Genomic DNA, 13,589 nt, shown 5'->3' on the forward strand with positions numbered 1-13,589 from the left:
GCAATACGTATTGCTTTATTATAGAAGAAACAGTGTAATTCAGTGCATTATCAACAATATCATTATACTTAATTAAAATAAGAGATAATATTTTTAATTCAATATTTTATCTTTCACAACCACAAATAATTATTTTTAATAAAATTTATATTGTACAAAATATATACATATCTAATTAAAAAGTTTTTTAAACAATAACAACAATAAATAATTCTGCACGAAACGATTCGTGGTGTCTGTCTTGAAAGATGGGTAATATTTTCTTTAAGACTAATTTATAATTTTTCAAGAATTTAGATAATATCTCGTAAAATATGCATTATTTTATACAGCTTTGGAAATGAATACTAAAAAAAAAATAATCTTATCTTAAAAACATTTTGAGTTTATAATATAATAGGAACATTTATCAAAATACAGGAATAATATTTTTATATAGATTAAAATAAAATATTTTTTTTACCGATTTCTCCACGACAATAATGAAAATCAATAAGTTTATATTTTAGATATATCATGTTAAATTATTTGATCGGATGTAAACAACTTATTTAAGGGCAAATTAGCTCGTGAGATTAAAAAATAATATTCACGATTAAACAAAAAGGTTTTTGTATGTGCAAAGACACATACCTAACATTGAAAAATAAAACCGAACATGATGAATTTCGATTCTAAAAGTTCTGCCAAAAAAAGTTTATCTTAGCAATGTTGACAAAAAATGTGATTCAAGATTAACATATTGTGTTTAAGATTTTTAAAAAACTACGGTGGTAATTTATAGTGCAGAATATGAGTTTCAATGTGTTATTTTTAATTTAGCTACACAACTAAGATTGTTTGTCGATTTTTTTATAAATAATACACGATATTTTAGGGGCCGACCATGAAACATCAGGGCAATATTTCTCATAATAATCTTAGAAAAAAAAACAATAACTCTTTAGATAAACGCATTTTTCGTTTAAATGTAATAGCTACTTTATTAATATTGTTTAACAGACTTCATTAAAACCGTGATAATCTACAAGCTAGACAGAAATTGAGAAAAAATGTATTTTTATGTAGGAAACACAGTATGAAAAAAGGGATTCTTTGCTGAATTATTCATAAAAATATCATTTCAAAGTTTCACGGTTTCACCCTGAATATGGTGTTTAACGAATCTTATGTTTCTTTAAATGTTTAAGCGTAATAACAGTTACTCGTATAATTTCATCCTACAGTTGTTTATTTTACGTTGAAAGTACCTCATACTAAGATTATAAAAAATAACAATAAGAAGGCAACTTTTGGGTGCTATTCTCGAAGCAAAATAGTGCGTTGTGGTTTCCGTTTCGATCTCGCGCGATTACATCCTGAATGGGTCCTGGTATTGGCTGCTCAGGTCAGGGATCTGCTAGGTATCGCTCCACCCCGACGGAGGCTGCGTCCAGATATAGCCAGTTCCTGTCATGGAACAGACGGCGTTATAGTACCTTCCTGGACTACGGCAGAAGGACCACTGAGGACACCTGCAGCGGAATAGTGTCTGGAACTCTTCCTTGCATACCTCATTCCACCAGCAGGTTCTCTGTTCAAATCAATGCGATTAGATCTCCAAAAATACTTACACCAGCGAATACGATACAAAAACGCTGGATATACCCAAAATATATAACATGCTTCCAATATCAATAAAAAATTAAATATACAAAACAGACATATCCTTGCATAGGACTGAGGACCGAGCTTATAGAACGTTCCTATAAAAAATATATATATTTCTTCTTAGGTGTTTAAAAAAAAACTTAAATATGGTTGACGTACATCAAAATATATTTTTTATGTAAAACATGTTTTGTGTTTATTAAATTACACAACATTATAATCAATATTCTAATTTTTCTATTAATTAGAATATAATAAAATACTACAAGTTTGCTTTATCAGTTTTTCTTTCCATCGCGACTTTTAGAAAAATTTCACATGATTTTAGAAAATCTTTTTTATTTTAAATAACTAATTAAAATTTAATTAATTTTAATACCTCTGTTAGGTAACCCTTTACGGATTGGTCGGAATAGCTTCTTTTGGTTATTACTCTTCCGCGACACACCGATGTACACAATGCCACCAGAAAAAGTATTGAAATCTATAAAAAATATTTTGTAAAACTGAAATGAACTTGAAAAACTTTTTTATTTTCGTTTTATTTTTCGATTTTAAAACTAATTGAAATTGTGGTTTTAATTATAAAAGTTAAACTCTTGGAATATATTTTTAGTTTTCTTGTGAAAATAATATTATTGGTTTATAACCTTTTATCAAATTAGAGATTGATAAATAATGCTTTTTGCATTAAATTTTCATAAAAATTAAGAGAATCGGCGGTTCTTACCTTAATCATAATCTGAACAGAATTATTTCACTCGTTTTCATTCACTTTTCACCCAAATAACCTACTTTATCATACTCAATTGTGTTCACTTCTGACGTAAATTAAAACACGCCTTCTGCATCATAAATATGCACGTTTTGTGAAAATTTCCTCATTACTGTTTATTTCAAACGAAAATAGACTCTATATTAAATTCAATTAAATGGTATAATTCGACGATGCGGAATTTGATTTTACGACGTTTTGTATTCTGTATACATTCAGTGTGGCAAGATCAAATTCCACGCCCCCTTTATTAAAAAAAATCACTCGTTTAGTACTTACGCGAATGTATTTTTTTTTAATGTACCACAAATAGTAAAAATTAACATTCAATGAAAGGGTGACAGTATTCTTTATAAAATTACACTATTTTTTACTCTCTTTTTTTATGCCATTAAAAACATTATCTATCTTGCATAAAAAATATATAAATGAAAAAACTGATGAATTCATATATATTTTAATAAAAATAACGCAAATCAATCCAAGTAACAATTATTTTCAACGACTTAAATATTGCGTATACAATTTCAATAAACCATTAAAAACATAAATAAAGTCATTCAAACGTCAAAATATTATTTACATTAGTCAATAAAACAAATAAAAACGTTATGCTTTATTTACAATATGGCGATAATTCATACTAGTTTGTGTGTAAATAATTTACAAACAATTTATTTATCTTGTAATAATATAGATGTTTATTTTAATGACTGAAAAAAATTACAACATACCTCAAACCACCCATTAAACCGAATCCCAAAACACGCTTTTAATAAATAATATGACACGCATTAATTGACGTAAAATTACATATTATTAAATAGGACTAGAATCTATATGTATAATATCAGCTAAAAATTATGCAGTAAATTGGTAGATTCTAATCTTAGCAATCCAAAATAAATCTCACGTTGGTGTCTTTGTGCATGAACCTACACATACAAATGCCCAAATTCACTCATAATAATAATTCATGTTACATTTATGTAATTAATATATAGGTAGCTATTTAGTAAATAATTATGCTGCTCTAGTGAAACGTGTATTATATTCCATTCGATAAATATTCCCATTTAAAATAGTCCATTCATATACTAATATATTTGTTAACATTTATGTGACTTTACATTGGTTGTAAATCGATTTCATTAAATGTATTATCCAACGTCACTTTCGTAATTTCTGCGTAATCGTGTTCGCCGTTTTCGTTTTCTCGGTGGTCCCTTTCGGCGTCTTTCCTATAAACAAAAAATCTTATTAATCCCTTTTAAATGCAAACATAATAACACCATATTTTTATATAAATATACAATCTGCTTACGCGTATTTATTTTTCCGGGGTAAGAAGAGTGACTTTGGACAGGCTTTGAAGTAAGGCCAACACTCGCCCGGTCCTTCCACGTCTCCATTTCCCGCCTTTTCTGCCTCCACGTATTCCTGCAGTAGGGCGCTGTACGGAGATTTGCTCGCTCTATCGGAGAAATTTGAAAGCTTTATTGAAAATGACGTTTAAATGATGGAAAATTATTCTACTGAAATACTGGCCTTTCATGACTACTCTCATTATTTGTTTCAAATTATTTTTTCTCTAATTTTATTTGCTATTTATTATTAAATAATTAACAAAACTGTATTGAAAAGTCCTCTGATTCCGTAAAATTTAATAGAACAGGAAATTCACAACAATCGGGTATTAACTTATCTGCATCGACTTATTAATACGATGGTTATCTGTTATACTTTTTTCATAACTCGCGTATTTAATAAAATTGAATGTCTAGACATCATAAATTTATGTTGCTTGTTTTAATAGGTTATCGGCCTCGTGGTGTAGTGGTCAGCGCATTTGCCTACCATGCGAGAGGTCTCGGATTCGATTCCTGAAATGTTTGACATGAAACACATATTTAAAAAGGCGTTTTTACACTATAATATTTCATAGTCCCTGGACTAGCACTTGAAGCGTAAGACTGATCATCTTACCTTCATGTAACAAAATGATCAAGATACGTTGCGATTAGTTTACCAATGCAGCGCCCTATGCACCATTAGGTGCGGAAAGGGAATGATGATGATGATGATGAAAATATATAGGTTCCCAGGCAGAAAAAATAATTATTTACGTTTTGTAAATAAATGACATAAACAGACTACAAAGACAGCAAAATAAAATATTAAAGTTAGTATATGACCTTCCCTATCTAACAGCAACTAAAGAACTTTTTGAACAAACTAAACAATTAAACGTAACTGAACTCTTTAAACTAGAATCTTTAAAATTTATTCATAAATTAGCCACTGATGTAATTGTAGACGAAGAATTAAAACTTGAAAAAAATTGTAGTAAACATGAACACAATACGAGAATTTCAGAAAAATATCATATACAATCTTTTAAAACGAGAAAAGGACAATCGAGACTTATAAACCATGGACTGAAATTATACAATAAACTACCAGACAAAACTAAACAAAAGACTCAGGCAACCTTTACAAAAGATGTTAAAAATATCATTATTAACAGTAGAATTTGAATTTTAAAAGTGAAAATATGTTGTTAAATGTATGTAACCCGTAAGGGTTTATCAATAAAATTTAAATTAAAAAAAAAAAAAAAAAATATATATATTATATTTTAATACTATTCGTATAACGTTTTTTTTAAGTACGTTTGGAAGATACATTTCTGTTTACTTTTGTAAATAATATTTTTTCAATCAGCAGTTAACCACATACTTTTTTTTCTTTTTATGCATACATTTCATAAAAGGTACTTGTTTTTTAAAAATTCTATACATATTTACTTTTACACATCCAGTAAATGTTATCACTATAACTCTCCAAAAAAAAACCTCTTGTGCTTGGAGAGTGACTTACACTGTTGTAGTTGTTTATTTATAAGAGTTTATATAATTTTAAATACGAGTACATGAGAAAAAAAAACTTTCCCACAATATTTTAATACATTTTTAAATACTAACCTTTTTTATTTATGTATGAATGTATCTATTCGTACATTCACGACGTTTTTTTTTAGTACGCTTGGAAAATAAATTTTGGTTTACTTTTGTAAATAATATTTTTTTTAATCAGCAATTAATTGCGGTTAACCACATACTTGCCCAATATTTTCATACATTTTTGAATACCAACAACTCCCCTTTTTATACATGTATGGATAAATATGAATATTACGAAATATACTCACGAAAAGAACAATTTGAGCATTTCTCCCAAAAGACCGAAGTTCGTAAGTGGGTGTGCGTGGACTTCGCATATTGCTCTCAGTAAGCATGATTTCCCTTCCAAACCGAAATTGGAAAGCAGATCTTCAACGGCACCAAAGAGAATAGCCCTATAAACAAACATTTTTCGAGGTATCACTTTATTTTAAACTAGAATAACAATATTTCTATCTTCATATTGGCGTCCGTGATTCACATATGTTCAACATTTGTGTACTCGTAATCAAAGGTGTGCGATGGTTTGAATATGATTTTTACGTGATCTGCATTGATTAGCCAAAAAACTTTCGTCGGTTGATAGTTCACGAATCACGTGTAAGAACGTGGACACAAAAGTAAAAGTCAACACACAAGAGAAAATTTTACTGTGGAATGGAAATCCTACATTTTTATACTATATTGATTTAGGAACATAATATTCACACAAAAAAACAAACCGTCATGCTGTTTCCCCGTAAGGATAGGCGGAGAGGATAGAACGCCACATCACTCTATCTTTGCATACAGATCTCGCTTCCTCTACATTCATACATCTTCTCATGCACGCGCGCCGATTATTCACACTTTTAACATGTCCATCTTCAAGTATTTATTGGATTCGGTCATGCCATGTCTTTCTCGGTCTTCCTCTATTTCTAGACTCATCCACATTCGTACTGTAAATATTTTTAGCCGTTTTTTCGCTGTCCATTCGCTCTACATGTCGAAACCAACGGAGAACTCCTTTCTTGATTTTGTCGATAATGCTTATCTCAGCCTTACATAATGTACGGATCTCAAAATCTGTGCATCTATCGTACATAGTTTTACCACACATTCACCTGAGAGATCGCATTTCGACAGCATTTAGCCTACTTTCATCCCTGTTTTTCCAAGTCCATACTTCGCTCCCATACGACCCATAAATCAGGGTCGGGACCAGGACTCCATTGTGAACTGCTAATTTTGCCTCTTGCGACAAACATTTATTTACCAAGGTTGTGTTAGTAAAAATGACAAAATCACTAAGCGTAAATCTGTACAAAATATCAAATAAATACATATAATTGTCAAATTGCTATTTAAAATGTCTTCCTTAAAACAGGGAACACGAAGTAAATCAGACAATACACAATCCAAGGAAATCTATTACAACAATATATACGTTCTTGCCAAAAAAATTGTAATGAAAATTGCAGTACATTGTAGAGACTGTATTTGAGTTGATAGAGTGTTAGTATTATTGTTACTTAATATCAAAATCTTTATCAATGTTCGGACCAACTTCATATGATGTTTTTTTCTCAATATTTATTTCTACCCACCTATACAAGTCACAAACTTCCCCCCGTCCCGTTTTCCTAGCGCAGCTCTGCACCATTCAAAATTCATGTATATTAAGGCGTGCAACTGCCATGTAGTTATCTCTTACTAAGTGACGTTACAATACTGGCTTGTTTAATTTGATTTGTTACTAATAAATACATGCCCGAGTCAACAAGACCGCCAACTCAAACGAATAGCTATATAGTCAGCATCTTCTCGACCACCAGCTTCCTTAGCAAGGCACCAACGTCAAATCATCAGGACGACAGTAGGTAAGTCGAATTTCGTGTATTTTCCTCCTCCAATAAAGATCACTTCTGTTCACATCTTTCTGAACGAGGTAACATTTATTCAGCCTCGTTCAGTCCATATCAAATTCATTTAAACGTCGCCGCCGACGAAATCGACGTTGATTGAAGTGTTGATGTTTTTTTTTTTTGCAAATTACTTCGGTTTTTAACAAAATATTCATATGTACATATATGTAATTAAATTTAATGGCAGACTTTAATAAGGCCACTTGCATAGTTTAAATCAAACGTAATATCAATTATTTTTTTATATTAATTTGTTTGTTTTAGAAGAACATACTTACACATTTATATGGTTTAATAGTATTTTTTAATTATTTTTTAATATATATATATACATACTGTATATTTATATTTAACTTTTCTATATTACTTTTGAAATAACATACATGTCTAATTTGGAGGATGAATTCTTAACTAATCTGGTCGAATGGCAGCCCGTTCATTAGTTCAAAATAACTATGTTTATAAAATATTAACTTTTATTTCTCTTTTAAAAATAATTCACAGCTGTAGTTGGGCCTTTAAGCGTATTATTTTGCGAGAAACGACAAAAAATATTTGAAAATTGTAATGATTTTACATTTTATTATTTTCCTTACCTTTCGCCTCCGTGTAGAAAAGCCATAATCTTTTCCTGGACATGAGACGGTACATCCTCCGCCATACTTCTCTTCCCCCTCCTCCTGTCTAAGTACTTCCCTACAAAGTCAGCCAAGAGCCCCCCCGCGGCTCTGCCCATTGAACGGGAAAATATTGGTGGCAAAGCCCCATAAGGATTCTCGTTATCTGTCAAACCTAGCTTGTCAAAGTCGACTAAAAAGTTGAAAAGAGTTCGTTAGATTTTGCTTTAGTTTTTAGGAATTCAAATAACAAATAAAGTGTTAGTGATTGAAAAAAACACACACACATATTGAAAATAAGGCTTCAACGTTAGTAAATAAAATAAAACAATATTTATTCATGTTAGGCGTATCAAAACGACTTTTATAGTTTTAAAATATTATATTTATGAATGTCATTCTTTTCTAGTTGTATTTACAAAAAAACTCAAAGTTAGTAAAAAAAAAACAACACATAACACAACAATTTATTATGTTTTTCAATAATTCAAACCAAAAATCCGATTATTTCAAACAAAAGAGGTAAACCAAAATTATCAATTTTAAATACTCAACATGTTATTTCTAATTTGTGTTCAATTTTGATCATATCTGAAAAAGGGTGAAATTTTTCGTAGAACATCAAAAATTATAAGTATTAATCAGTAATCACACAATAATTGAACATTCATGTTTACATTTTATATGTTTAATGGTACCTATTGAATAATATTTGATCCCAATTTTATCCGTTTTCCATCAACATCAAATGATGCGCGGAGCGTTAAATTTGCAGATTCAACTGTGATTTATGAACATTTCATTGACTTGCTATCAAAACTGGTAATTTGGAAAACTATTCATAAAACAAGGTTCCTTGTTAAACTTATGTTTTAAAATTAACAAAAAATCATATTATTAGGTAACTAAAGCTTCATGTTTAATTCAATATTGTGAAACAATGGACCTGTACATAAAAAGCACGAATTTAATTCGGGATTCACTACACGGGGTAGTATAGCCTTCTAACCACTGCATTGTGCTTCATTATTTATATTTTGTTTTGTTCTCTTTTTATCCCGTGCCACTGATCACATGTTGCATAGAGGAATGAACATAGAAAATAAAAAGTGCAATCGGGAATATTTCAGAAAGAAATCAAGAATTATATTAATACATTTTTTTATGAGCACTCTTTAAAAATACTTGTATGTTTTCTCGTAATTTATATTTTATATTAAAATATTTACCAATGTAAAATACAAAACATAGTATTGTAAGACGTCACTCCCCTTTATTTATGCAAAATGTGTTTTTTTCTTTTACGTAATGGGAAACGTTGATATCAATATATGCTTTAAATCTAAAAAAAAATTAATGTGAAATGCCATTTCCACAAGAGCATTTATATAAAAATATATCATCTATATATATATAAAAGGCAATGTTCGAATGGTTGTCCTCGATGGACTCGATAACTACCGGACCGATTTACGTGCGCTTTTCAGATAAATGTACATCTTTACCGCTAGAAAGTTTATAGCTCATAAAATCTTTAATTTATCAAGTACAAATAAGTTAGGAGCGAAAATGTTTTTTTTTTCCATCACCAGGGTTGCATTCGCCGAGAATGCGCATACAAAAAAATGGATGGATGTTATTTTTTTATGTATAAAAAAAAGTTTGTTTTTGAATATTTGCAAACAACATTATTTTTTTTATGGATCCCCGTCAAGATTATTTCATTAAATTCCTTATAATTTCCACACATTTATTTCTTTTTACTGGAATTTTGGTTATACTAAAATAATATCAACTGACATTCTATACATTTTTTTAAATCGCATTCCTGACTAGAGTGCATCCCTGAGCAGAGTTTGACATTTGCAAAAAGAATACTTTATTTGAAAATAATTTATTATTTTATGTTTTGGAATTCAAACATAAACAAGTACTTAGGTGCCTACTTAAATTCAATATTTGAATATTTATCATTTTTAGATTTGGAATTCAATCATAAGTGAGTATCAAGGTACCAACTTACCAATGAAAAGTTACAACATCTTTTTTAAGTTTATGTGAACGGTTTTTACTAAAGTTTTGTAAGTAAACTTAATTATGTTTAATCTTAAGAGGAAACGCGGTCTGACTTTTCTTCATACAAACGTTTTCACGTATTTTCTCTCGGAATTATGGCACTAGAGAAATGTTTTTTTTACAAAACAACAACAACCTATCACGCCGTTTCTCCGTAAGGGTAGGCTGAGAGGATGGAACACCACATTACTCTATCTTTGCATTCAGATCTCGCTTCCTCTACATTCATAGATCTTCTTATGCACGCGCGCCAATTATTCCGACTTTTAACATGTACATCTTCAAGCAATTGTTGGATTTGGTCATGCCATGTCTTTCTCGGTCTTCTTCAATTTCTGCATCCATGAACATTCGCATTGTAAATATTTTTAGCCGTTCTTTCGTTGTTCATTCGCTCTACATGTCCAAACTAGCGCAGAGCTCTTTTTTACACATTATAGATATTTACCATTGGCGTGTCCTTATATTGTTTCGTTTTTTTGAAAATAGTTTACTATGGGAAATAGAACCATCCAAACTCATAAAAAACACAGTTTTATCTGTTGTCTTCGGGCGCACGGTATACAAATATAGCAATTTTTGAAAAACGCAAAACATACCACTACAGAAAATTTTATTCTGATACTCTGTCTCTTGTCTTTTTCGCACAGTATCTGGGAGGCATCTGCAAGACAGTGACAGGAAAACAATGCTCGAACACCTATTTATCAAAATTCTCTGTCCTCACAATGTATCTAAACCGAAAAAAAAATATGTATACGTACATATCTAATTTGGACTAAACACAGTAATTGATATCAATCTTTCGATTGAGTTCGTTTGATCTATTTAGCGAGAACTCAAATCAAGCAATAGCAAAGCATTGCCGGGTTTAGCTCGTTCAATATAAATTAGAATAACGAACAATTTAAGCGGGAGATCATTTTTATTTATTTATTATACGGCACAGGAGTCTTTTACAATATAATATTGTAATGAGTTCAGTTATATAAAAATAAAAAACAATAATAAAACATGGATATGTAAAAAGAAAAATAGGTATATACGAATAAATTATATTATGTATGTTAGCATACAAAAAATATAAAAAAGTCGATATATAATGAACATAAAATGATTTTAATTTGTTGCAACAGAGAGGGAAATTTTTTTGAGAAGGGAATATGGTAGTCTAGGCATTTACAGGGCTTATGACCTGTCATTGGCTGGTTTAAGTGGCCATTTTACACACTGTGTAACATTCACTATTCTGCCTATTTTTGAACATCCATATTTCCTAAACTCTTCCATCTGTTTACTTTTGTGAAGTAATATATAAGTAAGGTCATAAACCCTGTAAATCCCTAGACTCCCACATTCCCTTCTCAAAAATGTTTTCGCTCTTTGTTGCAACAAATTTAAATATGAAGACCTCCCTAGGGAGAAAATCCAGCCAGTCTGCAAGCATTTGGACATACTCAAAACATTGATGAACATAAACTGAGTTCACGGCAGATCATTGGCCTAAGTAGCTTTTGTAAATTAATCGTTAATTGTTACTATCGAACATCATGAAATATTTATGAAGAGATTTGAATTCACAGAGACTCGTGTTAAAAATGTCGATATGAGAGGTAAATTCATTTCCTAGTCTGTGTTGGTATACGAGGTATAGGTGAGTGACAATGATAGTTGGGTTGAAAAGGGTGACAATAATAGTATTTTGTCTAGTTTTACGTGTTGGTATGTTAATATTTATTAAATCCGGGAGTTCGCAACAATCGAACTATTATTTAACACAGTGAAGGGGAAGGGGGTAATTAAAAGTAAATTAAAAATACTTACCAGTCAGTGGAAGACTAATGGTCAAATTCGAAAAGAATCCTTCTGGGGGGTGCCTAATAAAAGGCATAGACAACGTCGGAGAAATAACTAATGATGTACCAGGAGGCAGTGCAAGTCGTCCATCATTAGTAATCCATAGCAAACGTTTCTGTCGTGAATGGGGAACATCTGATTTATCGATCTTTCTTTTTTCCTTGCTGACTTCATCTCCATGTTCGTCTATCTCTTTTATTATTCTAGTTTGTGATTCACTCTCTTCGGCAATAGAGCTGGTTTCGGAAATGGCATTTCTTACTTCACTGATTTTCGATCGTCTGTCTGTTTGTGCTGATTTGAAATCGCTCGAACTAGGATTTATGCATATAGCTATTGTTAATAATAACAGTACTGTCACATTTCTTGGCTCCATAATTTATGATCTAGAAAAAAAAAATATATACTTCATTAATTTCATGCACTTGGGGTTATTTATACAGGGTGTTCTTTAAACCCTATCACATCCGAAACCACGATGATTAGTATGAGCAAGAAGACATATTGGCACATTAAAATATTTTTTTAGAAAGATTTCAATCTTAAAAAATAAAACATAGAAAAAAAACAAATGGTTACCTACTTCTGCAGCGGAGAAACGAGGAGGAGGGGGGGGGGGGAGTCTGATACACCGATAACTGCACGGCCGCGCCCCCCTCGCTTATTTCCTGCAGAAGTAAGCAACCATTTGTTTTTTTTAAATATTTTATTTTTAAAACAAAAATCGTTCTAAATATTTTTTTTAATATCCTAATATGTCTTCTTGCTCATGCGGATCATCGTGGTTTCGGATGTGACAGGGTTTAAAGAACACCCTGTATATTTTTGATTTGTAAGTCTTACCTTAAAAAATAAAAGTTCGTAAATTAAGAAGTAAAAATACATAATTGCTTTTTATGTATAATTTTATTTGTAGTTTCTATGATATAAAATATGAATATGTGAAATATTTTTAAGCTTTTTACCATCTAAATTTACAAAAGTACAGACACAATGTTAATCAGTTTTTCTTATAAATTACAAGGAGCGTATATTTGAATATTTAGAGGTGGAGCGTGGCTATACTTTTCGTTTTTAATGCGCGCGTGTAAGGTTACGCTTATGTTCACAACAGAATCGTTCAGTATAATATTTTCTTCTGATCTATGTTTTACAGAGTAAATAATTTTGAATTTTTGTACTTTTAATGGTTGAATAAAAAGCTTCTCAGGGGTGATCTTTAAAAAATGATTTTCGAGCTTCGGTTCGACAATTTCAACGCAGGCAGACAAATTCTTGTGTTCGTTGTATATGGAAAAACTACTGTAGATTGATCCGTGTTTCAGCCTTGCCGTAGTCAGATCTAATGTCGTCGGAGTAATTACTAATGGCAAATCGTAAGTTTCTGAAAATAACGTTAATTTCTTTTTGTTAAAAAGCGTCAACGACGTTTTATCCGTTGCCTTATTACCGTACTTAGAAAATTCTAAATTGAATTGGGCTTGATGAAAACCGAGGTATTTTGCATTTTTAAACCAAACGTAAATCTTATTGGGAACGTTTGGCTTAAGAGTGACGTGACGATTTTCAAAGTAAAAAGCGTCCGTTGCCAGTTGAATACAATCTTCTAGAATTGTCGTTACGCTTAGTGAAGTTTTCGATACTTCCAAGTCCAATGTGGATTCTGCTTCGGCATTACACAAATCGTTTTCGGAACGCTGACTGGATTGCGCCACCTGCATACTGGCTGATGCTTGGGATTTTC

General features: G+C 30.9%; 2 protein-coding genes across 4 annotated transcripts in view; both read right to left on the minus strand.

Annotated features, from left to right (window-relative positions):
* Window positions 1-481: 481 nt before the first annotated feature.
* On the minus strand, window positions 482-2,611 carry LOC148284173 (uncharacterized). Of its 2 annotated transcripts, XM_088242550.1 has the most exons (3): window positions 2,381-2,611; window positions 2,030-2,134; window positions 482-1,573 (listed from the first exon to the last, which is right to left on the minus strand). In XM_088242550.1, the coding sequence occupies exons 1-3, from the start codon at window positions 2,387-2,389 to the stop codon at window positions 1,400-1,402; spliced, it is 288 nt and encodes a 95-aa protein (XP_088098676.1). In that variant the 5' UTR covers window positions 2,390-2,611; the 3' UTR covers window positions 482-1,399. The 2 variants fall into 2 exon arrangements, with proteins under 2 accessions (XP_088098676.1, XP_088098677.1); XM_088242551.1 differs by lacking the exon at window positions 2,030-2,134.
* Window positions 2,612-2,866: 255 nt separating this feature from the next.
* Window positions 2,867-13,589, minus strand: part of LOC148284174 (uncharacterized) — a 31,656-nt gene continuing 20,933 nt past the window's right edge. The window contains exons 2-7 of one of the 2 annotated variants that reach the window (XM_088242548.1): window positions 11,813-12,231; window positions 8,468-8,503; window positions 7,892-8,105; window positions 5,637-5,783; window positions 3,750-3,899; window positions 2,867-3,666 (exon numbers count right to left, since the gene is read on the minus strand). In XM_088242548.1, the coding sequence (XP_088098674.1) occupies window positions 3,552-3,666; window positions 3,750-3,899; window positions 5,637-5,783; window positions 7,892-8,105; window positions 8,468-8,503; window positions 11,813-12,221 (1,071 nt within the window). In that variant the 5' untranslated portion in view covers window positions 12,222-12,231 and the 3' untranslated portion in view covers window positions 2,867-3,551. The remainder of the gene's footprint in view (window positions 3,667-3,749; window positions 3,900-5,636; window positions 5,784-7,891; window positions 8,106-8,467; window positions 8,504-11,812; window positions 12,232-13,589) is intronic. The other variant, XM_088242549.1, reaches the window with a different exon arrangement.

The sequence above is a fragment of the Micrasema longulum genome, unplaced genomic scaffold (genome assembly GCF_059751315.1).
Source record: "Micrasema longulum isolate JH-2025_06_02 unplaced genomic scaffold, ASM5975131v1 h1tg000142l, whole genome shotgun sequence".
In the NCBI taxonomy this organism is placed as follows: domain Eukaryota; kingdom Metazoa; phylum Arthropoda; class Insecta; order Trichoptera; family Brachycentridae; genus Micrasema; species Micrasema longulum.